General features: G+C 40.8%; 1 protein-coding gene across 5 annotated transcripts in view; it reads left to right on the top strand.

The window, feature by feature from the left end:
* LOC124717089 (calcium-transporting ATPase sarcoplasmic/endoplasmic reticulum type) overlaps positions 1-22,900 on the top strand; it is a 93,996-nt gene that overhangs the window by 28,594 nt on the left and 42,502 nt on the right. For all 5 annotated transcript variants that reach the window (XR_007005708.1, XM_047243808.1, XM_047243817.1 and 2 more), the window contains exon 3: positions 2,954-2,971. Coding sequence is in view for 4 of the 5 variants with exons in the window: in XM_047243808.1 (XP_047099764.1) it covers positions 2,954-2,971 (18 nt within the window). In the remaining variant the exon portion in view is untranslated. The remainder of the gene's footprint in view (positions 1-2,953; positions 2,972-22,900) is intronic.

Raw genomic sequence — 22,900 nt, 5'->3', positions numbered from 1 at the left:
ATAAAAGTACTTGTCTGTGTGTCATATTTTGTGCCTTGTAAATATTTGTAATCAGGGAAAGACATGTGGGAGACCCTAACTACTTCGTTTCGTCACATAATCAGACTTTCATTACAATAAGCGGTCCACTTTTATGAAATAGTTCGCAAATAATTACGCAAACTGCCAGCAGTACCAAAATTATGATCCTCTGTAACCTGCTCGCCGTAAGATCCTCTGTAGATTATTGCAGCCGCCTTCTGTAAGCTGTTTTTTGCACCTAGTCGGCCTGATAATTTTACAGCAAAAAGCAAGCGTGTTTGGCCTCGTTCTAATAATGTGCTCTGATCTGACCGGAAGCAGATTTCACAGTCGTTGACGGTCTGCTGAACACGTATGAACAGAAGAGCCCCCGATCCTGCAATAGTTTCACCACATTCTCCAAAAGGAGCGGAGAGTGTCACAACTTACTACGTGGACCAGCGTTATGTTCTTCAATCCTGCCCTAGGTTTCTCCAAATTATTCAACGACGCTGTGGTTGCAGATAACTCATGTTTGATGCTATTAACACTCTGACTGGCTGAATTAGATCGATTTATTGTTTAGCAATTCGGACTTCAGTCTGTAAACAAGTCACCTCAATTTTGGGCACGGCCTATACTGTGTTTATTGAAACAACTCTTCAGACATAAGGTTGTAGCTTCTTTAAATTTGTGGTTCCATCTGTTTTGAATGGAACGGACGATGGGTAACGAACCTGTTAACGTCAGTTCATTCACTTGCAAAAGTACCTACAAGTGAAAGTAACGTGAAGCCCAAAATTATCCTCTAAATCCCGTGATATTACAAAGGGCATCCTTGTGTTCATTGTCACGCACTACGTATCTCGCTCTAAATCCTATAGCACAGCGAATTCTCTTCTTCAAAATATGCTGTGTTTTATGCCGAACTGTTCGCATTGTCATCCAACCTATCAGTTACTTAGTGAATATTTCCTGGAACTGAATAAATCTATATGCGAAAATGGTAAATTTCGAAAGTCGTTCCCTCCCATTGCTACTCGTAAAACGTCAGAAATACACACCATGTAAACGATGGCTAACGTGTTCATTAACTATGAAGAGACAAAGTCTTGAAAGTCTGGCGAGGGCCTCAGTAGACGATTGCCACTGTGTTTGTGAACCTTATCAAAGTGCAGGGTGAGATAACAGATCCAGTACAAAAGGACAGATAGCCTTGTAACTCATTTGTTCATATGGTAGAACGACGTTCCTGTAATTGGAAAGAATGCCCACATTACTTGATTAACTCACTTTGGATCTTTGAGAAATTGTGGATGCCCCAGAGAAGACAACTAATTTGAGCGTGTTCGCGCTGAGCACACGATACTGTTACTAATGAACTTCACCTTCCAGTATGTAAGTATGGGAACGACAGATCTAACGATATCTTCATTAGGAATTGAGTCCTCATCCCATTGTCGGAGAACTGTCATTAAGTCAAATGCCCGTAATTTGTGAACTGATTCAAATCGTCTATTTTGCCCTTTAACGTCTTGCATGACACAAGTTCATCTGAGGATAGCAGTATTCCCATTGGTAATGAGTGAAGTAGAACAGAATCGCTTAAACAGTAATTTGCAATCATAAGACGCGTTGATTGTATTTTAAGTTACCTAAATTGTTCTAGTCCAGCTCTACGTGGTACCTTTTCAAATCTGAGTTGACGTTTACTCAACGACGGTTAGTTTTATTTGTACTTAGTGCGAACAGTAATAAATTTTGTAAGAATTCAGTTAGCAGCGTGTTCCTAAGTGTTCCTACACGTTTCCTGTTTTCCTCGTCCGCGATATATTCCAAGCAGCCTGGAAATTTATAAATAGAAAAGTATCGCTCCCAGTATACTTCTGATTGGTGCGCGTGGAGAGTGTAACAGGTGGTGGAAGCATTACTGTGGCTCATCGAAGCCTGCTAGTATGTGGGACAGGCGCTGCTCAGGCGATTGCGTGCCGCACTTCCCCTAACGGGGCCCAGAACAGCCTGTTGACGCACGCTACGAGGCAGCGCGCCTTTTACCGACAATTTATTCGTAATGTTGTCGTCGATAAGGTCTGTGCACGTAACGCGGTCCGTCACTTGTTGCTTGTCCACTTGAGGCAGCACGTCACGGGGCCAGTGTGCTTTGTAGTCATTCACAACTCTACGTTTATTCTTTGTCTTGCGACTCCGTTGGCCAAGTCAGTGCGCAGAGGTCTAATACAGTGCCGAGAGAAAAAAAAATACGCCTCATTCAACATGTTTTAAAGTGACGTGGGATCATCAGTATTTCGTAATTAGATTGATCGATTTTGTGTTGAAGAATACGAATGTCACATGGAATGCTCGCTCACCAAGTGAGTATCACATACGCACACAACTCCGTCAGTCCAAACAGTTTCGAGACTAGAGTAATAAATAAATAAATAAAAACAGAACAGTAGTTAAGGTGGTGCTTTTAATTCTTCGCTTGTTCTTCATAGTCTGTCCCTCACTTCAGTACAAAGCACAGAACGTTCATAAAACCAGGTACAACTGTCACAAAAAGTAATTCTTTTGGTTGTTCAACTCTCTTGTCATATTGGCTTAAATGCTGATTATGTCGTCAGATTCTTATGAATTTCTACTCTGTGTCGTTTTGTGGTAGGTTAGTATTGATACAATCTCGTCGCATGTGATGATTTTTTCTATAAATTAATTGTCCGATATGTCATTATAATGCAGCTTAGTAATTGGGAGGTAATCGGCATAACATGGACAATCCATATTAAAATAACTGTAAGGAAACTTTGATGTTTCTAAAACTTTCATGTATCTTACGTGTACTTCTATTTTTTTCTGCAGTACAGATTTTCATAATAGAGCTTGTGAAATTATTGTTAATGAATGCAGATAAATTTGTTCTATGTAATTAATTTCCATGTTTTCTTTGTTTCAGAACTGCCCGCCGAAGAGGGTAAGTACACACCCATCAGATCACTTTCACGTAGAATATAATTTACTGAGCACAGTTGGATAGAAGGCGTATCTTTTACTCGTCGGGAAATGCCTTAGACTCTGGCGCTTACTCAAAAGAGCGAAAATGCCGTTCACTTTCCGAAACCATTGCGTTTAATGTGCCACAAGCAAGTAGCTTGCAGCATAGACAGAGCATCTTAAACATTTATGGAATGAAGGGAAACTTACCTAAGGCAGATCTTTCTGTTCGAAGTAGTCATTATACAATATAACGTTGCTTCTGTTATGAAGAATCAATAATTAATTCACAACCGAAGGCCTTCTATTACGCGAACGCCAAATCACAGTTTGTGACAAAGATTGCATGTTTTGTGACATTATTCATGGACTGTGTTGACTAGTTTGTGATGCTTGAACTGACGATGAATTGTGAGAATTACAGTCTTAATGCTCAATTGTACTAGGGGTTGTGTTGCAGTGGGAACGGTGTGGGTGCAGCCGCGCATCTATACATAAACAGAACAGCTCTCAGTGGCAGCGCACGACTACAACGTCTTTCATTCCTGTTCGTCCAATCTTAATCTGGCCAATGTGATTAGTGACGATTATAGTGACGACGCAAGTTCTTCTTGGTGTTGTACCGCGTCATTATAATTAAAATATTTTGTAAAAGCTATTAAATCAATGTTTAGAATGTATTAAATGGCGTTCCTCAGAACAAGACTCGTTTTGGAGGAGAGAGAGGCCCCCAATTCATTGCAGATTATCGGTCTCAGTGCATCATATTTTTGAAACTTCATTGGCCCTAGAATAGTCTAGCCATGGTGAAAGGCAGTGGGTAAGAAAGACGAGGGTAAGAAAGACAATATCCAGTTTGTCAGCGATTGGCGACAATGTGCAGATCAGCGCTTGTCATCTGGTAGTTTTTCTTCTTAGTGTGCGGTAAATGCATTGACAGTCCCTATACAGCCGGTTGTGTAAGCTGTCGCATCTGTGCCCAGGTGTTTCACAGATATGAAGCATTGACTGATTCTCTGCAGTAGAGGCACCTTTCTTCCTCCAAAACAAATGACGCGGTATATGTGAAGCGCATTCAAGTAGGTGATTATTTATCTCGTGTAATAGGTATCAGCAACAAAAGGTAGCGATTAAAGAGTACATAAAGGTCCGTGAATCCTAAAGCTCCAAACTGAAAACGGCGTATCAGAATGCGAGAAATACTATCGTCAGACACTCTTGTAAATATACTGTATTAAATGATTGACGAACATAGTGAAACAAAATCTAAATTCAGTTTTGAAGATCAATTGTGTTCGACAAATTACACTGGTGTACAAACCTTTCAGATGAAAGTAACTCACACTTGATGTACGGCTGCCAAGTAAGATACCTCGACGAAACTTGGACCATATATAGAAAGAACTGCCACAGGATTTACATAAGGTAACTGAAAGGAATACCCAATGAGGCGAACAGAAATTACACTTGGTCTCACGAACAATAATTACACTGAAGCCACTGCGATTTAGATAGTCCCTGCAACATTACATTAGACGGGACTTGGTTCATAATAGGGCGTGTGGCCACTACCAGAAGGCAATGCATGCTCTGTGATGTGCTCCCATGCTGGCCACAATGTTGATAAAGAGTTGTGGGAGGACCTACCATTACTCCAACAGCGTGGTTGACAGTTGCTGGATGACAGTCGGTGCACGTGGCTGTCTCCCCAACGCATCCCACAAGTACTCGATGGGATTTAAGTCGGTGAAACGGACAGGCCAATCCGTTCGCTGAATATCCTTTCGTTCCAATAGCTCCACCACATTCACAGTTCGATGCGGTCGCGAATTGTCATTCATAAAAATAAATTCAGGGCTGAATGCACCACTGAAAAGACGCAGATGGAGGAGGAGTGCAGTGCGACAATGACGACGACCAGTGAATGTACCGTGTTCAAAGATGTGGAAAGCTGTACACCCATGCGACATTATGATTTCCTCTTTTCCCCCACCCCTCCCCCCAGCGCGCGCGCCCACACACACACACACACACACACACACACACACACACACACACATCAAATAACTTCGTAAGTGCATTAAATGTTCCCACCTCTCGTCATATGAGGGTACGTAGTGCATACAGGAATATTATCGAACATGGACCAAAGTAGAGAGGCATAAAGTTACTTGTGCTTACTGACTTCCAAATCTCTGAACACGATATACTCACCGGTCAATGTTATTGCGACACTTTACTATTCCTCCGTGTGAAGTTCTTCGGGGGTGCAGTCGGCCCTGACTTTATTTTTATTGATACCAATGCGTGACTGCATCTAATACACAGGTGCGGGAGCTCTTGGAACGAAAGGACATTCAGCGAATAGATTGGCGTGCCCGTTCCACCTACTTCAACCCCATCGAGCGCGTGTGGGATGCGTTGGGGAGACGTATTTCAGCGCGTCCACGTGCACCGACGACCATCCAGCATTTGTCAACCATATTGGTGGATTGGAACGTCCTACAAGAACTCCTTACTATCCTTGTGGCCAGCATGTGTGCACGTAGCGGAGCATACTCTGTTGTCTGGAGTGGTTTCACTCCGTATTAAGAACCAAGTTCCGCGTTTTATAATGTCCAGGGTATCGTCTTAAATCACGGTGGCTTCATTGTAATATTGTCTGTGAATAAGTGTGTCATTTCTGTTCGTCTTATTGCATATTCCTTTAACTTACCTACAGTACTATAGCACTTCTTTGTATGTGTGTTCAAGTTCCATCGATCTCTGCTACTCGGCAGCAACACGTCATGCGAAAGTTACTTTCGTCCTTAAGTTTTGCACACCAGTGTAGTTAATAAAAGAACCTGAAGCTCATATTAAATGCAATTGATGTTTATGATTAACATTGCCATTATGTGCGATAACACTAGCGCGACTTAATTTTCATAGAACAAAACCCTTCACCTACTGCTGCATGTTAATCTCCTGTTGACGAATAAGGAACCAATCTTCAGTGTCAAGAAAATTGCCTGTTTCCGTAAAGCAAGTCCCACAAAATAATGAGCTGAACTCTCAATAGCTGACAAGGTAGCCAACAGGAATGGTTTTGTCGGAAGAAAAGTGAAAAAACTCCGCAGGCCAACCAGCAAGACGTCGGCAAGCGTAGCCGGCTCTCTGTTGCACGGGAGTGGCTGTTGGCAACGCAGTCCCTGCTCGTAGCTCGGGTGGCCCTGGACGATCTCCAGCGCTAACGTCATTCCTGCTGCTTTTACGCCGCACTCACTACATTAGCCTTGAGATCGGACGACCCTGAGCTTGCTGAGGATTAGATATCGACCGTGTAGTCCTGTTGTTTTGCGTGATCACTACCGGTTTAGATAAAATATACGAAGTGTGGCTAGAAACAAACCGGACTAGTACTGGTGAAACAATAAAACGAATGCAATAAGGCTGAAAGTCGCGTGGCCTGTCACGTGACTCTCGCTCCGCCTACTGCTCGAGTTTCATCTGCCTCCTGCACTCAGTCTGCCCGTGGCGTCTGTTTTAAGTAGTTGACGTTTTGTCTGTGCGTCGGAAAATGTTGAGTGTACAGAAAGAACAGCGTGTTAACATCAAATTGTGTTTCAAACTAGGAAAATCTGCAAGTGAAACGTTTGTAATGTTACAACATGTGTACGGCGATGATTGTTTATCGCGAACACAAGTGTTTGAGTGGTTTAAACGATTTAAAGATGGCCGCGAAGACACCAGTGATGACACTCGCACTGGCAGACCATTGTCAGCAAAAACTGATGCAAACATTGAAAAAATCGGTAAACTTGTTCGACAAGATCGCCGTTTAACAATCAGAGCAGTGTCTGAGTTAACAGGAGTTGACAAGGAAAGTGTTAGGCAGATTCTTCATGAAAGTTTCAACATGAACAAAGTGTGTTCAAAAATGGTTCCAAAGTGTCTCACAATTGAACAGAAGGAACGCCGAAGAATGATTTGTTCTGACATCCTGGAAAACATTGAAAGTGATCCCACCTTCTTACAAAATGTTATTACTTGCGATGAATCGTGGTTTTTTACTTACGATCCCGAAACTAAACGCCAATCGATGCATTGGAAAACTCCTGGTTCTCCACGACAAAAAAAGCACGAATGTCAAAATCGAAATTCAAGGCAATGATGATTGTTTTTTTTTAACATCAAAGGGATTGTGCACATTGATTGGGTACTAGAGGGACAAACAGTGAATCAGCATTACTACATTAGCGTCCTGGCTACCCTACGTGAGCGAGTACGGAGAAAACGGAACGATTTGTGGAGAAAAAAGTCATGGATCCTTCACCAAGACAATGCCCCAGCTCACAGTGCGTCGTCAGTGAAGACGTTTTTGGCAAAACACAACATTCCCATCTTAGATCATCCACCCTACTCACCTGATTTGGCCCCCTGTGACTTTTTTCTTTTCCCTAAAGTCAAGTCAGCTTTGAAAGGAACTAGATTTGAGACTGTTGAAGCAGTAAAAGAAAAGGCGACGGAAGTAATGTATGGACTTACCGAAAATGATCTGCAGCATTGCTATGAACAGTGGAAAATTCGTATGGAGCGGTGTAGAGACCGAGGAGGAGAGTACATTGAAGGAGATAACATGAAATTGTAAATAATTGTAAATAAATGTTTTTTCCAGCATCAGTCCGGTTTTTTTCTAGCCGCACCTCGTATGTATATATCGTTGAAAACTTACCCAAAAAGGCCCGCTAACAAGGGGACGGTACGAATTTCCCTCCCCGATTTGATTCACAGTGACTGTGTAGGGTACGATGAGAACTTCGACGCAAGTAAACAAGAATTCGCAACTCTCAAATGTTTTCGAGAAAATAGTTTGAAAATGTTTGTCGTGCTGTGTGCTTTGTATGGTCTCTGGTTTCCGCAGCCTAGCAGCGTTTTAAGTCATAAACTCGATGTCTCTGAATCGAATCTCCTTGCCGGTATTTCTTTTATTCTCAATGTGGCCCGCATCTCGTGTTCGTGCGGTAGCGTTCTCGCTTCCCACGCCCGGGTTCCCGGGTTCGATTCCCGGCGGGGTCAGGGATTTTCTCTGCCTCGTGATGGCTGGGTTTTGTGTGATGTCCTTAGGTTAATTAGGTTTTAGTAGTTCTAAGTTCTAGGGGACTGGTGACCATAGATGTTAAGTCCCATAGTGCTCAGAGCCATTCTCAATGTGTAAGTAATCAATATTTAATGCTTATTATTTTTTATAATATTTATCCTGAAAAAGAGAACTTTTCGTAAAGAAATTGTAAATAAAAAGGGTACACGACAGCATTCAATCAAATCATTATAGTCATATATTTTTTATTATTGTATCTATACTTGTATCCATTACAACGTGTAGCCCACGGACCATTGCACGAATCAGAATGATACTGATTGTTGAAACATGAGGCACAATAATTATTTCGACATGCAGCACATGTAATCAAAGCCAAATTTTTGTATGTGGGTGGTTTTTTCACTTTCCCTTGCAAAAAAAAAAGCTGCTCGGTTACAGTGGGAAACTGCTTTCAACTTTTGAGGAAGTCCGATTTATCAGGGCAAAGAGTATGAAATTAATAAATGAACGCATAATAAATTTGTTGTTAGAATTAAATAGGAATGAAAAAGAAATACGGCAACGAGATTCGATCCAGAGACATCGCGCTAATAAACCTAAGGGCCTACGCTCTCGGCTTCGGACTCCTTATACGTAAGCACCCCTAAAATTTTCGAACTCGATTTCCTCGAGAAGGGGTGACAGTTGCATCTTCTTGTTTGCATATGTTGTGGGGCCTTGACGTGCCCTACACACCCAGCCGACGTGAATCAAAGTGGTAAGCGGAAGATCGTACGGTCCCCTTGTTAGTGTCCATCATTATGCCGATGTTCATTGGCGAAGTAGTTTAGTGCTTGTTGAAAGAAAATTGGCCGCTTTGCTTGATTCTTAGGTGTACTCCGACATGGATTGTTCAAGGATGTTTATTATTGTGCATATTTTCTGTTCGCTTTTAGCGCTGGCTTAAATGTGCATTGTCTTAAAGGCGAGTCCAGGCATAAATACTATTGCTTACTTTTCAGTAGTAACACCCTTGACGCGAAGAACAGCAATCGTACAACGGAATTTATGTTGTGTAGATGCCAAACTCTCTCTTATGGCCCTACTAATTCATTTAACAAATGGGTGCAACTAATTTTCTTCTTGAGTTTACATATGAAAAAATGCCGTAGCGGCTCAAAAAATGACTTCTGAGAAGTACATATCTTAAAGTTAAATTCATTATTTTTATTTATATTTGGGCATTGTGTTAGCCTACAGCTGTAACATTTTTTTGGACTAAGATTTTCAAATAGCAAAACGTGCATTACCGTATATAGAGTACATATCATTGCTTTCTGATTAAAGAAGACATTGTGGGAAGTTTTGTTGTGAAGAACTAAGAGTAAAGTTTAACGCAGTTGTATGCGACCAATTTGCGATAAAATGCGCCATATGAAAACAGCAGCTTGCGGTGAATGGTGCCTGGAGAAACTTTTTTGCGTTCAGGTTTAAAGTAACCAAAGATGTGTTGACGTGGTGTAGAGAATGTTTGAGGATACTTAAGCATTGTAGACTGTGGTGGCTTATATACCGACGAAGCGACCTTGACAAACGGCAGATATTTATGCCGACGCCTGGGAAAGAGCATGTCGAAAACTTCGAAACTGATCGGCAGTTGGCATACTACCGTCATCCTCACATACGTTCAGTGGTGGAAGGACAGTGAAACAACTACCCCACATTGTGTTGGACGTCCAGACTCGTCACAGAATGCGAAGGTCGGAGGTTTCCCCGCTCTTGAAAGCAAGGCAGGCGGCCATCTGTTGCAGGTTTGACGGCAGAGTACATGCTGGTGGAGCCATAAATTTTAGAAGCACACTATTCAGCTCATGTATTTGAACATGGGGCTCTGATAGCGATGTAAAAAACCGACTGGTTAAAATAGATACCAATATTTCAGTTCTAAATAACTAGTATTTTCTCTATTTTTTGATCTCGGCTACAACAGGTGTTTATTTTTTACTAATGACCTAGTAAAAAAAAAAAACGAAGTATCAGTTAGCCATCAGTGCTAAAATTTTTCGTTTTTCAATAAACCGTTTAGGAGTAATTTTTATTCGTAAAGTTTGCATTGGTTGGAAATATTGCGTTACTGGGAAAAGCGGGTATTGATATTTTTATAACAATGCCGACAGAAACGAGCAACAAGCACATGATATAAGAATTGGTACAGCATTGCTGACACAGTAATGTCCCTGGTTGTGTCGTGGCTTAAGGTATGCGTGTAAGGACAGTGTGCAAGGCTTGCTCTCACTTGGCCTATATGGTAGTTTCTCGCTGTCGTCGCCGGACATCGTTCTATTGAAGAATGGCACCCACCCAATCTGGAAATATTTTTATATAGTGACGTAGCAGTGAAGTACAATGCTCCATTTCCTTTAAAAGAGTAAAGACTTTGCTTCCATTTTAATTAAATAATAGAAGGTGAAGGAAATTAAGGGATCAATAATAAATTAAAAACTTAACAGTTCATTCATAGTGTACGATAAAAATAGAAAGTGGCTGATCTGCTGCCTGTGTCTACATAACATGCCTTTATCTGCTTATAGCCCTTGAAAACGGACAAATTAACACGAAAAACAGAGTTCTTCGACACCCGTTAGCGCTGACTATTCGTAATGCTCAAATTTAATCATGAGTTTTGAACTAAGTTTCGAAAAATGGGACTACATTACATTTCGTGAAAAACAACGAACGTTGTATGAACAAAGTTTTTTTCTATTTGCCTACTTAATTTACAATTTTTATCCTATGTTTCCTGACATTGAATATTCCAATCTTTGTTAGATTTCTACGTTCACTGCAGGAAGTAAAAGGAATAAAAAAAAGCCGAAAATCGGTTGGTTCAGAAACAGGTTATTTTGGGCAGTGTTAATATGTTAAACTAGCATGAAAAAGGTTTGTTTCAGTAATAACCGCTGTCCCTAGGCTCCGGAGCATACGACCCTCGCATGTTCTCATGTCGGTTATGGTGGCAGGGGGCATGGGATCGTGGAGATTGGACACTGAATCAGTGTATACCTGTCACCTGATCGGATGACTCAAGTTTATTGCCCCAGGCCGACGTTCGTGACCGCATGCGCTGTCATTCACGCCAACGACTGTTCGAAACGCCACGGGATAAGACCGGGGGGGGGGGGAGGGGGGGAAGGAGGAGGAGGGCAGTATTATACTACGAGTGACAGTCACCTGGTCTTCCATGGTACCTGTGGTAGTAATTGAAGGCACTGTAACAGCTGTGGACTACGTGCTCATTATTGACGACCACCTTCATCCTTTCATGCTTTGTCAGACCTGGGTATCGTCAAGAGTGCTCCGTGGAAGAGTGATAGGACCGCTCTTGTTATCTGTATACATAAATGGTCTGACGGATGTGGGCGAGCAGCGCTCTGACCGTTTGCTAATGTCGCTGTAGTCTGCAGGGAAGTCTCGTCGGTGTGTGGCTGTTGGATGATACAGAATGATGTAGACAAATTTTCCATTTGGTGTGATGAATGGCAGCTTGCTGTAAATGATAGGAAAATGTAAGTTAATAGATATGTATACGGGAAGAAACGCGTAACTTTAGAATACAGTTTTGGTGGTGTACTCCTTGACACATTCACGACAGTTAAATATCCAGGAGTGACGTTTCAAAGCGACAAGAAATGGAACTAGCACGTTAGGTCGGTACTAGGGAAGGCGAGTGGTAATTTTTGGGTATTGGGAGAATATTGGGACAGTGTGGCTCATCTGTAAAAGACATTGTGTATAGAATAGGAGGGAGACTGTTTTAATTAAGTACTGCCGTTATGTTGGGATCCCCACCTGGTCGGATTAAATAAATACGGTGAAGCAATTCAGAGGCGTGCTGCTAGCTTTATCATAAGTTGGTTCGAGCAACACGCGATTATTACGGAGATTTTTAGTAAACTCAAGTGGGGAACGCTGTTGAGAAAATTTAGAGAACCTACGTTTGAGGCTGACTGAAGAACGATTCTACAGCCGCTAGCTTACATTTCACGTGAGGATCACGAAGACGGGAGAAATCAGGGCTTGTACGGAGGCATTTAGACACAGTCGTTTTTCCCTCGCTCCATTTGCGAGAGGAACAGGGAAGGGAATGGCTAGTACTGGTGAAAACTACCCTCCGCCACGCATCTTTGATGGCTTGCGTAGTATGTACGTAGTTGTCCTAATTATGGCGAGGGAATCTTCCAGTAAGATAAATGGCAGTGTCACAAGGCCAGAATCGTATTACAGTGGTCTGAGTAGCATGGTAATGAACTCATGTTGACGTCTCGCTACTAATTTCGTGATCTAAGCCCGGTTGAATATATCTGGGAAGTAGTAGGCGCCAGCTGTGGGCGAGCCGATACACCACCTTTAATTTACGGGAATTGCTTGGATATACTCGTACGTAGACATCTGGTGCCACATATCTCAGGAAACCTACCAAGGGCTTGTTTAATCCGTGGAACACAGAACCGTTACTGTATTGCGTTACAGTGGTGGACCCAATATCGTTTTAAGCAGGTGGTCATAATGTTTTGGTTCATCTGTATTTGATGCGTTTTGTTCTCGTATTTCTTCAATACGTTAATGGACATGCTGCACCAGATACCCCTCTTCGACATAGTTTTCTTGGAAAACTGTAACTTTAAAATACGGTTGTTCTCTCTGCTCTCCCCTTTTTTTTTGTTATTTTCACTCCTTCATTGAATATAGGATGGTGTGCTATGACAAAGTGGCGATTATATTTCTTTGCCTGAAGCACTCTTAAAAAGCCTGTTTAATTTGCCCATAAGTAGCTATGTTTACGGGGATAATTTGAATCGGCGTGGTAGTTAACAAAATGAAATGTAGCTGCCTGAACGAAAATTTTCTGGTTGAACAAGAAGCTGAGACCGAGCGAGGTGGCGCGGTGCTGAGCACACTAGACTTGCTTCGGGACGACGACGGTTTAAATCCGATTCCGTCTATCCAGATTTACGATTTCTATTATTTTCTAAAATAGCTCCAGGTAGCTGCCGGGATGGCATCTTTGAAAGGGCAAGCCCGACTTCCTTACCCATCCTTCAAACATTCCGGGCTTTCGTGCTCCGTCTCTAATGACGTCCACGTCTGTGGGTCAATCCCTAACCTTCCTTTCTTCCTTCCTTCGTTTCACCCTGAGTCGGTATACAATTACGTCTACATATGTATTCTGCCACCCCTTCTACACTACATTGTCCATAGAATTCTAGTCAAAAAAACTATCGGAATCGTTAGATAGCTGCTTTACATGCCGTCTAAAATTTGACTTGAGCCTCTGTAAGAACTTCAAGAAATATCGAGCGTGTCTTTACAGATATATGGTCATTATTTTAAAAACTTTTTTTATTACAAGAAGTCGTTTAATGGATGTTTCACCTGTAATTTCAAGTTCAGTTCCGTCATATTGTTGCGAATTCCTAGTAGTTTGTGAGAAACTCTTTGGTGTAGATATTTATCACCGTAGTCGCTGCAGTTATTTTATGAAAAATAAGCTGCTTTACTGCTCCCACACGTAAGCACAGTGTTATCATAAAGATCAGTAACATTGAAAAGAGGTGGTATTCGTTACTGCTTTTTGTATTATTAAGGTCTCTTAGTGGATCAGCTTCTGCTAAATACTGTCGCAAACATAAGTCAGCAAAGTAATAAAAATTTTCTGTCTTTGGTTACTTTTTGGTATACAGCCAGTATCGCTTTCATTATATTATTACTGCGGTGATTTGACACTAACTTGTATCTCTTTATGTACATAATTTCAATTTCTGTGATTTCCAAATCAAATTGTTATGCATATACAGTCCATTTGTACATGTTACGATGTGTTTTGATGAGACAGAAACGACACGTAATTATCGAACAACTTAATTCGCAAGTCACTGTACGGACGATAACTCAGAACTACTATTAATCGACCTTCTTTTTATTTCGATGTATTGGCTTCTGGGTCGTGCCCAATCAGCCATCTCAGTAATTGAAAGACGATACGATACCGTATTTGAGACGATTTTCTTGTAAGTTACGATGATACGAGCGTAAGGACAACACAACACCCAGTCCCCGAGCGGAGAAAATCTCCAATCGGCCGGAAATCGAACCCAGTCCCTTTCGGTTAGCAATCAGCCGCGCAGCTACCGAGGTGGGCAACAACTGACTTGAAAACATGCTCATAGCTACATCTATAGACACCAAAGATATCACATGGCAGTAAAATTTGAATCTCAACAATCCCCCTCAATTTTTACAATTACAAATCAAGAACTGAGTCTAAAGTTCGTGGCTTTAGGATTGAAGTCCAAGTCTTTCGACACATTTCTCGTGCTGTGGTGGAGGAAGAGCCTTCTTCAGTACATCTGTTATTTTCTGTTGGCTGACACTCCAGTTTCAGCAGATACTCTTGTAGACATGTAGTATTAAGTGATATTTTATGTGTGTGTGCGCTTAGTCTTCGAATGAAAAACAGGATTATGTGCTAATTTTACAATTGATTGATTGTTATTGAACAGTTTATTTCCTCTACCAAGGTCCTTGATAAATTTTGACAGGCGAATTGTTTCCTTGTAAAGAAAACAAGAAAACTAATTTCTACTAAAGGTTGCTGCCCTAACGAAATATACTAAAATTATTTTCTTTTTCCTCAGCTTGTAGCTGAACGGAGTTTTCGTAGGTGCTGTCTAAGGGAACCCATTTTGACATTTTGGTATCGTCGCTAAAGTTTTTAGCAACTGTGAATAGAACATAACAGGAAATAATCATTCTGTAATACAGTGACTGTTTTATATTGTTTAATTGAGGACATATTTTGTTGTTTATCAGCCCGTGAATCGGTAATGCGTGGATGAAAAATGTGTCAGAATTGAAACGCTCTAAGTGCTGTCACTGTACGAATGGGTGGCTTAAGCGTAAAGGTCAAAGTAGCTGTAGTCTGTATATGAATGCGAGCGTATTTTGCTGCTGTTATTTCCAGTAGTGGTGGATCTTTAACAACTGACTACCGACTGCCTCTCTACACAAAATTGAATTATTTGTCTTTTCGGGTATCTCTTCAAGGATGTCGTTGAAAGATAATTACATTTTTTTTATAAATACACGGTGAATTTTCATTCGAAAGCAAATGAAAGTTTACGTCTCGGAAACCGGTAGTTATTGTTAATGAAGCCCTCGCTCATAGCAAACGGCGTTTGCAGTGCGCTGTAGCTGGTGCCATGTAACGTTTCCTGTCCCGCTGTAACTGTCCGTGTCCGGCTGCTGTGAGCCTCGCGTTCGCGTTTCTGCTTTGTATGAATGGAACTCCAAATGTTGTACCTCGATTTAATATATCGGCACAGAGTTGGCTTTAAATGTTGCTAATAACTGCACATTTTCTCGTGAATGGGAGTAAATGTTCGAAGCATTTGCTTTTTAATTTCAGGGCCACCTAAATGAGCATTCTCGAGTTGATATTGTTTCGCTGAACATCTGCAAACGTGCGAGCTATGAAATGATAATAAGTAAGATTAGGAACGTCCAATCGACGAGATGGATATCCAGTCGGGAGTTTGAATTAGAGTTAATTCGTATCCGTTGAGGAGAAGAGTCCAAATATGTTTTGGGGAGCGTGGAGGGCCACCTCTGATTCTGCGTAGACTGTTTGTGCATCTCTTCAGGGGGAGCAGTTTTGTGGAATCTCAAGAGATACTGTCAATTATTTTATTTCACGGTCAGTGATAGCTGCAAGTTTTTGTTTTGTTGTTATTGCAGAAAATTCTCGTTAGCCTTTATAAACTTTCTAAATAAGTATAAGAACTTGGAATTTTTTCTCATAAATTAAAACTGGAAGAGACTTCCTGGAAATTTGAGACGATTGTGGTATAAGGAGAAACATGCGTCGAGAAAGATCATGAAACAGTAAATCCAATGGATTAAAATTTGCACCAGCAGTAAATCAAATTTTTCCTTCTATTTATTGTCAGTGACTGGAAGTCGGGTGGTTCCAACCGATGTTACGTTCAGACAAGGCACTCAGTCATTCCCGTGAGCATATGACACGATACGAGGGAACTGTAAAAAAAAAAAAAAAAAAAAAAAAAAAAAAAAAGTTTCTTAACAAATTTTTAATTACCATAATATTTTCAAGAAAGAGCACTTGTGCTGCCACTGAAATGTCCAAAATCACATTTCTGACAACTCAATTTGCTCACGAGTATCCATTGACCAACACTCATTGAATATTGTATCGTTACGAAGTCCGTTGTTGTTTACTTACAGGGAAAGGATTTCCCAGCAGATGAGGTTATTTGTCGATTAGGGATTACTATTGCACGTGGCTGCCGAGGGCATATTAAATTTGGTAGGAATGCAAAATATCTGAAATTGCATCATGATAATTTGTCATCGATAATGTATAATAAAATCAGTTCTTCGGTGCGTACACGTGCCCTTCTGCGGGTTGTTTTAACTTCTGCTTTGTCCTGGAATGTTCTGATGTCTTGTGGTTTTCGCAGATTTTGCTTCAGCGCGACGTTGAAGCAATATGCGCATGTTTAGTTAGGAACTTCTGACGAATGGCCTTCCTTTGGTCTCACGGACTTTACTGTAGCTAACAAGTTATGCATTGAGACTACTGTGCTCCGCGAAATGGGTTGAATTGCTCAGCTTCTCTAAGAATAATCTAATCAGTGACTTCCTTAGTGGTAATCGTGTTTTAATTTCGTTTTCGTCTTGCGATGTTTACATTGGCGGCGATTAATCAGTTCAGTAACACAAAGCATTACTTTGTAAAGCGACGTATACGAAAATTATTAATCAAAAGAATACAAATACGTAGTGCTCCATTCCTTAATGTCTTTTCTGTACTTGTTGCTGTTACTAAAAGCGGATTATCATTTCTTTACCCGGGCGTTATCAACGTTTTAGTAATGGTAGTCACTCTTCGTTTATAGTAGAACCAGACATAAACAAATTATTGAATAGATGCGTCGAAGTTCTCTGGGTGGTGAAAATCATCAGGATCCAATCAACTTCATATAAAGTGAATAACATGGGACCAACGATTTGTGCCTTTTTTCCGAAAGACAAGAACATTGGCCGCTTCGTCTTTGTAACATGGAAAAAAATTTCTTAAAATGACGTAGATGGATTACGTTACATCTATATTCGGTGGCCCAAGAGATGTGCGAAATACATCTAACGCACTTTGCATTAAAAGACGAAGTCATGGGACACACATCCTTGAACTATCAGTGAAAAATCTCTCTGCTAGGACTGTGTGATTCCAGGTTCAGATAAAAACCATCAAACATAACCAATGTTTTGTCAGACTGTGGTTTGCAAACTGATATTTTCTATGACAAAAAAGCTAAACTACTGCAGTTACGTGTCAGTCACTTTTATTTTTCCCCACGAAGCGTTTCGAGGACTCTCACCTACATTTGCAGGTGGATCTGTGGTTTACGTTACAGTTTTGTTTGCTTGACTTGGCCGCTTGTCTGTTTTGAACTGCCTTGTTCTAGAAATGAGGTATAACTTAGTTATTTTCGTCATAGGGCAGTGGAATTACTAATTGTAAACTGTAAATAAAGCTACTTAAAAGATGGTTCAGCAGAAAGAGCTCTGAGGGTCGCTGTAAGTACATATGTTCATCAATATTTTTAAGTGATGAGACTGGAAAGATTTAAACACTTATATACGCGTTATTTGCATCTTTAATATGCTTTGTAAGCTGGTACTGTTCTTTGGACAACAAGGCACTATATTTCTACATCTGTAGAATCCCTGTACTGTTTGTCGTCCTTAAGACATACATCAGAAAACAAAAATAAAAAATATTACAGAACGAAAATAAAAAGAACACACTGTAAAACAATTGACGTAAAAGTTTTCTGGGTATGGTACCGCATCATAATGTATAAAACTACTGCTGCCGGAGAACAACTACCGTTTCGGCCACGGTTGCAGCGGCCTTCTTCTGGAGCTATTGGTTTCGAAACGTTGGTTTTCCTCCATCAGCAGTAATTTTATACATTATGACGCTGTACCATAACCAGAAAACTTTTATGTCGACTGACTCTGGCCGCGGAAACCTATGCAATTATGTGGAAAACAATTGTAAAAGAACATATTAAGCAAAGCACAATAAAAAACGGGATGTCAGCCACAACGGAGGAGATATCAACTGCCGATAGTAGTCCGTCGGTGCCGATCTCTAGCTTCATCCTCCACAGCTGTCAGCTCCACTTGTTTAAAGATTGTTAGTAGTCGATCATTCCGTCACGTCGTTGGACGTCCAGCGGGTTGAGAATGGAGAACTCGGTTAGGGAACGATCCATCAGCTCGAAAGATGCGACAAAACTACTGTAGCCTCCTGAGCCAATGTGTGACCTTCTAAACCACTGCTATAGGTCTTCTTCCGTTCTTCGTTCCCATTTACCTTCCATTGTATCGTAGACGTGCCCACAGATCTTTCGAAGTGCCTTCTTTTCGAAGGTACAGATTGCTTCTTGAGTTGTTGATAACGTCGCCCAGGTTTCACACCCATATAGAAGTATCGGCCCTGCTAGTGTAATATGCTGCTGAATCTTATTCTTCTGTGATATTAGACAATAAATTATTCACACTAAAAATATGCTATTAGCGTTTTTATTTTAATTTAATTTAATTTTATTTTTTATTTGGTGATTCACTTCTTTCGTCGCTTCTATTTTATTAGTCAGTGTGGATCGCAGGCACTTGAATTCTTGAAGTCGTTCAATTGTACTCGTATGCCTGACATCATCAGTGGAGGGTAGGAGAGCTTGATGGCATGTAACATCGAAATATTTTATCATCGTTCACTACGAGCTCAATTTACTCCGCATTGCTGACAAATCGGGACGTATCATCCTATGCTTGCTCCAGGGTGTCGCCAAGAATGACAGCATCGTCAGCATATTTGTTTCCACCTTCTCAGTTTCTCTGATTCGACAGCTGTTACGGCTTACTTTTTCCAAGGCCAATTTTAATAATAATGGCGCCAATGTTCTTCTTATCTCAATCCATTTCGAATACTGAATGATAGCGATAGTAGGTTGCCGAACCGCACATGACAAGTCGATTGAGAGTAGCAAGCTGCAATATGTCGGATATATTTCGATGGGATGTCAAATTTCTTTTGACGTTTTCCATAACATGGAGCGACCAACGCTCTCATAAGCATGTCGAAAATCAGTGAAGATGTGTAATTTTCGATCGACCTATCAGCTGCCTCAAAGTACTTATGTGATAAAGAGTCGACCGTCCAGAGGCGAAGCCAGATTGATGGGGCCATACAGTTCCTTCAGCCAGTGGTTTCATGTGGTCGAGGAGCAGCGTTGTAAAGACTTAATAAACAATTTCAAGTAATGAAAAACTTGGATACTTGTGTAGCACCACGCTTCTTGAAGATGGGACATATAATTGCTGCCTTCCATTCTGCGAGAATTATTTCTGCCGACCAAATGATAGATATTAATAGCGTCAAGGCATCCGCCAGAATTTCATCTCCCAAGCGGAGTATCCCAGCTGTGATACCAATACACCCGGAATCTTGTTGTTTTGAGGGCCTTTACGCAACACTGTTTTCATCCTCTGATGGTTCAGGGACTTTCACTGTATGAAATTGGGCTTGCATCTGAGTTGTCATCGCTCTTGGAATGTCATGATTCAGCAAGTTTTCAAAATGTGTTTTTGAGTAGATTTTTGCTTTGATGGTACCACTTCACCAGGCTCATTTGTTAGAACCAACGTATGACGTCGGCAGACACCTGTGGAAAGTCTTGAGGGCTAGAAAAAGAAGCTTGTGACGACTTTGATTCTTCATCTGCCATGAAGACACATTCATGGTATTCCCTTCTTCTTCTTCTTCTTCTTCTTCTTCTTCTTCTTCTTCGTGAAATTTCGGTCACGCCTGGCCTCGTAATAAACTATTCCTTGCGTCTTCCGACAGTTGTTCTGGCCATTTTACCCTCTTCGATGATCTACTCTCTACGGGTTTCTGACATTTTTGTGCGGGAGCCATTTATTGGTGAAAAGTATGCTGACAGCGACTCTTAGGTTTCTTTCAGCTGGAACATCTTAAGTAGCTTTATTTATTGTTTAAAAATTATAATTCCAATTCTATAACAGGATAACAAGTGCGAATTACAACTTACTTCCAACGACATACAGTTCAAAACAAACAATTGGTCGCAGCTAGCAAACAAAACTGGAAACCAATCATCTGACTGAAGATAATGATACAAGTCCTCGAAACGTGTAGTGGGAGAAAATGAGTGACTGACGTCGATAAGTGTTTTTGTTTGTCTTTTGTGACATAAATCAATGCACGTACAAATACAGTTACACGGTTAAACTAGGGTTTTAATTTAAAAACAAGAGGCGTAAACAGTAGTTCTATTTTTTCTTTGCTGCATCTATTTTGTGGAGCTGTTATGGCTCTCAACAGAGATGGAAAAACAGCACGGAGCACATTGGCAATTTCTCTCTCCTCGCGTACCTTTCAGGTATCTTTCCCATTGAACGCAAAGCAAGAACTGTGCTTGAATTATTATTATTATTTTTTTTTAAAGCGGTAATTCAAAGTAGTTGCACAAATCAGCGGGAAAGCAGGCCATTCAGTTACATTTTGTCACCACTGAGACCTGCAAGAAACAAGTACCGTTAATGGACAGAAAAGATCTAGGATGGCGACTGTGTGTTACTCATCGGTTACTAGAGATTTTATGATCTCACGTGTTTCAAAAATTCGTTCATTGGAGGACAACTGTACTGCAGGAAAAAAGGTCGATGTACGTCCAGCGGACCATAACGATTAGGAACTAAAGGAAGATTTTGTTTGACACAGTAAGCTAGAGACAATAGTGAGCGGATTAGGAACGGCAGGAGTTTTTTACTAACGTCGTGGACTTAAGAGTTTAAGAATAACGTTGTTACTGTACATTCGCAAATAATATGTCTAACAAAAAGTGCCTTGTGGCTCTTTGATGCTATTTGCCGTCTCTTTTTCAGTTATATATGAGTTAATTTCCAACTGTACTGATCGAACAACTTCACAACAGCGTGACGAATATTTAGGAATTAGATTTGTGAAGAATTTCCAGGATTATTTTCATACACATTGTTCTTACACGTTGTACTTAACAACGAACTTCCGTGAGAAACGAATTGATCGATCGTGACCGGCGCTAACTGATGCCGGTTTCCAGTTTGAAGATTGGTTTGATGCAGCTCGATACATGTTTTAATTTAGTAATCCAATGAAACGAGGACTTTGCTGTCTTAGCTACATGCTGAAAACTTTCACAGTTTTGATATTTTGTTAAATATTACTTTGACTCATTTATGTGTTATATAGAAACACCTCAAATTTTCACTTGTATGCTCTTGCATATTATAATGCTATGATTCCCGAATTTCGTAGAACGGAGATATTTCTACGGCGGTTTCCATGCAACTTAGCCACTTTCTAACCACATAGCACATAATCACTGACACAATTTTCGTTGGCAGTTTTTCTAACTGCTGCTGTAATGTGTAGAAGTTTAAGTAAATTAGTAGGAGTCACTTTATAGGCCCGCTGTTATTTTTTCTAGGTGAATAGAGACATTTATTACCCACGAGTAACTGCGTGAAAAAAGGGGTGGCTGTCATCAGATTTGTCGTTCACTCTCATTTAGCACCTGACTGCAGCGTCCGTACAGTTTGATAAGCGAATCTGCTAGGCTCCAACTGGGCACGTATCACGCATTTATTCTCTTAAAGAGCCCAGTTTAAAGCGTTACGTTGCACCAGACTAAGAGGGTTGCCTTCTGTCAGAGACTGACTAAAGGCACTAAGAGACCAATGAAAAACTTCAGCATATTATACAGCAAAAAAAAGAAAAAAAACTGGAACGCAAGTCACCTTATAGCCATATGATGTGTACAACTGATGATAGTGAATTTGCAGACTGAGCATTATAAAAGGTGGAGCGAAGAAACATGCCGCTGGAATGATCAGGTCGTGTAGAGTTAAACTTTTTAAAGCAAGTTTGATATCTTTTATGTTAGTAATATGCCTACATGATTATCGTGTGAGATGCTAATAGAATTGTAGATGTCGCTGTAATAGCTCTCCAAAACGAGAAATGTTATTAAAAATTCTGGTTTCCATATTTCGCTGTATATGTTTCTGAAGTCGACATGTACCATTCAGATTTTTTTCCGAGGAACTACGCCTATTAACAAATTGCTGTTCCTTGTACTGTATAGCCCTCTTCGTCCCACTTTATTCTTTATTGCTTGAAAGTATACCAGTCGGTCGATCTGACCCACATACATGTATCTTTGTAACATTTTCGTTTGTTAATAAGCGAATTTCCAGTTTAAGGCGTGCACATTCTCTTTCCTGTTGTTTTTGGTGGAATTCGGGAGTTGACTATTTAATTACAGTCAGATGACTTTGTTGAACATTCAGGAAAAGTAATCGTACTGTAATGCCGCCGCAATTGTTAAGACTACGGATTCTTCTATTGACCGTACTACCGAATTGTATAGTTCTAGCCATTCTCTTCGCTGGGACTCTTTGTCGGCGGCCCCTCTGAGATAATCCAGTGAATGAGCAGGCTTCCTGCGTCGACGCACTGTAAGCCCCAGCACGTGTTAAAAGTGATCAGTCGGCTTCATGTCAGCAGATAGAGCAGACCATTTCATTCTGTTGATTCTTGCCCCCCTGGTGTTAATGATCACTAGCTTTGGACTGCACGGTCGTGCTTTATTCTCCTGCAAGACTAACATATCATCGATGTGAACTGTAGAGCTG

The sequence above is a fragment of the Schistocerca piceifrons genome, chromosome 1 (assembly GCF_021461385.2).
Source record: "Schistocerca piceifrons isolate TAMUIC-IGC-003096 chromosome 1, iqSchPice1.1, whole genome shotgun sequence".
NCBI classification, from domain to species: domain Eukaryota; kingdom Metazoa; phylum Arthropoda; class Insecta; order Orthoptera; family Acrididae; genus Schistocerca; species Schistocerca piceifrons.
Note: the sequence above shows the minus strand (reverse complement) of the source record. Positions and strands in the feature narration are given on the sequence as shown.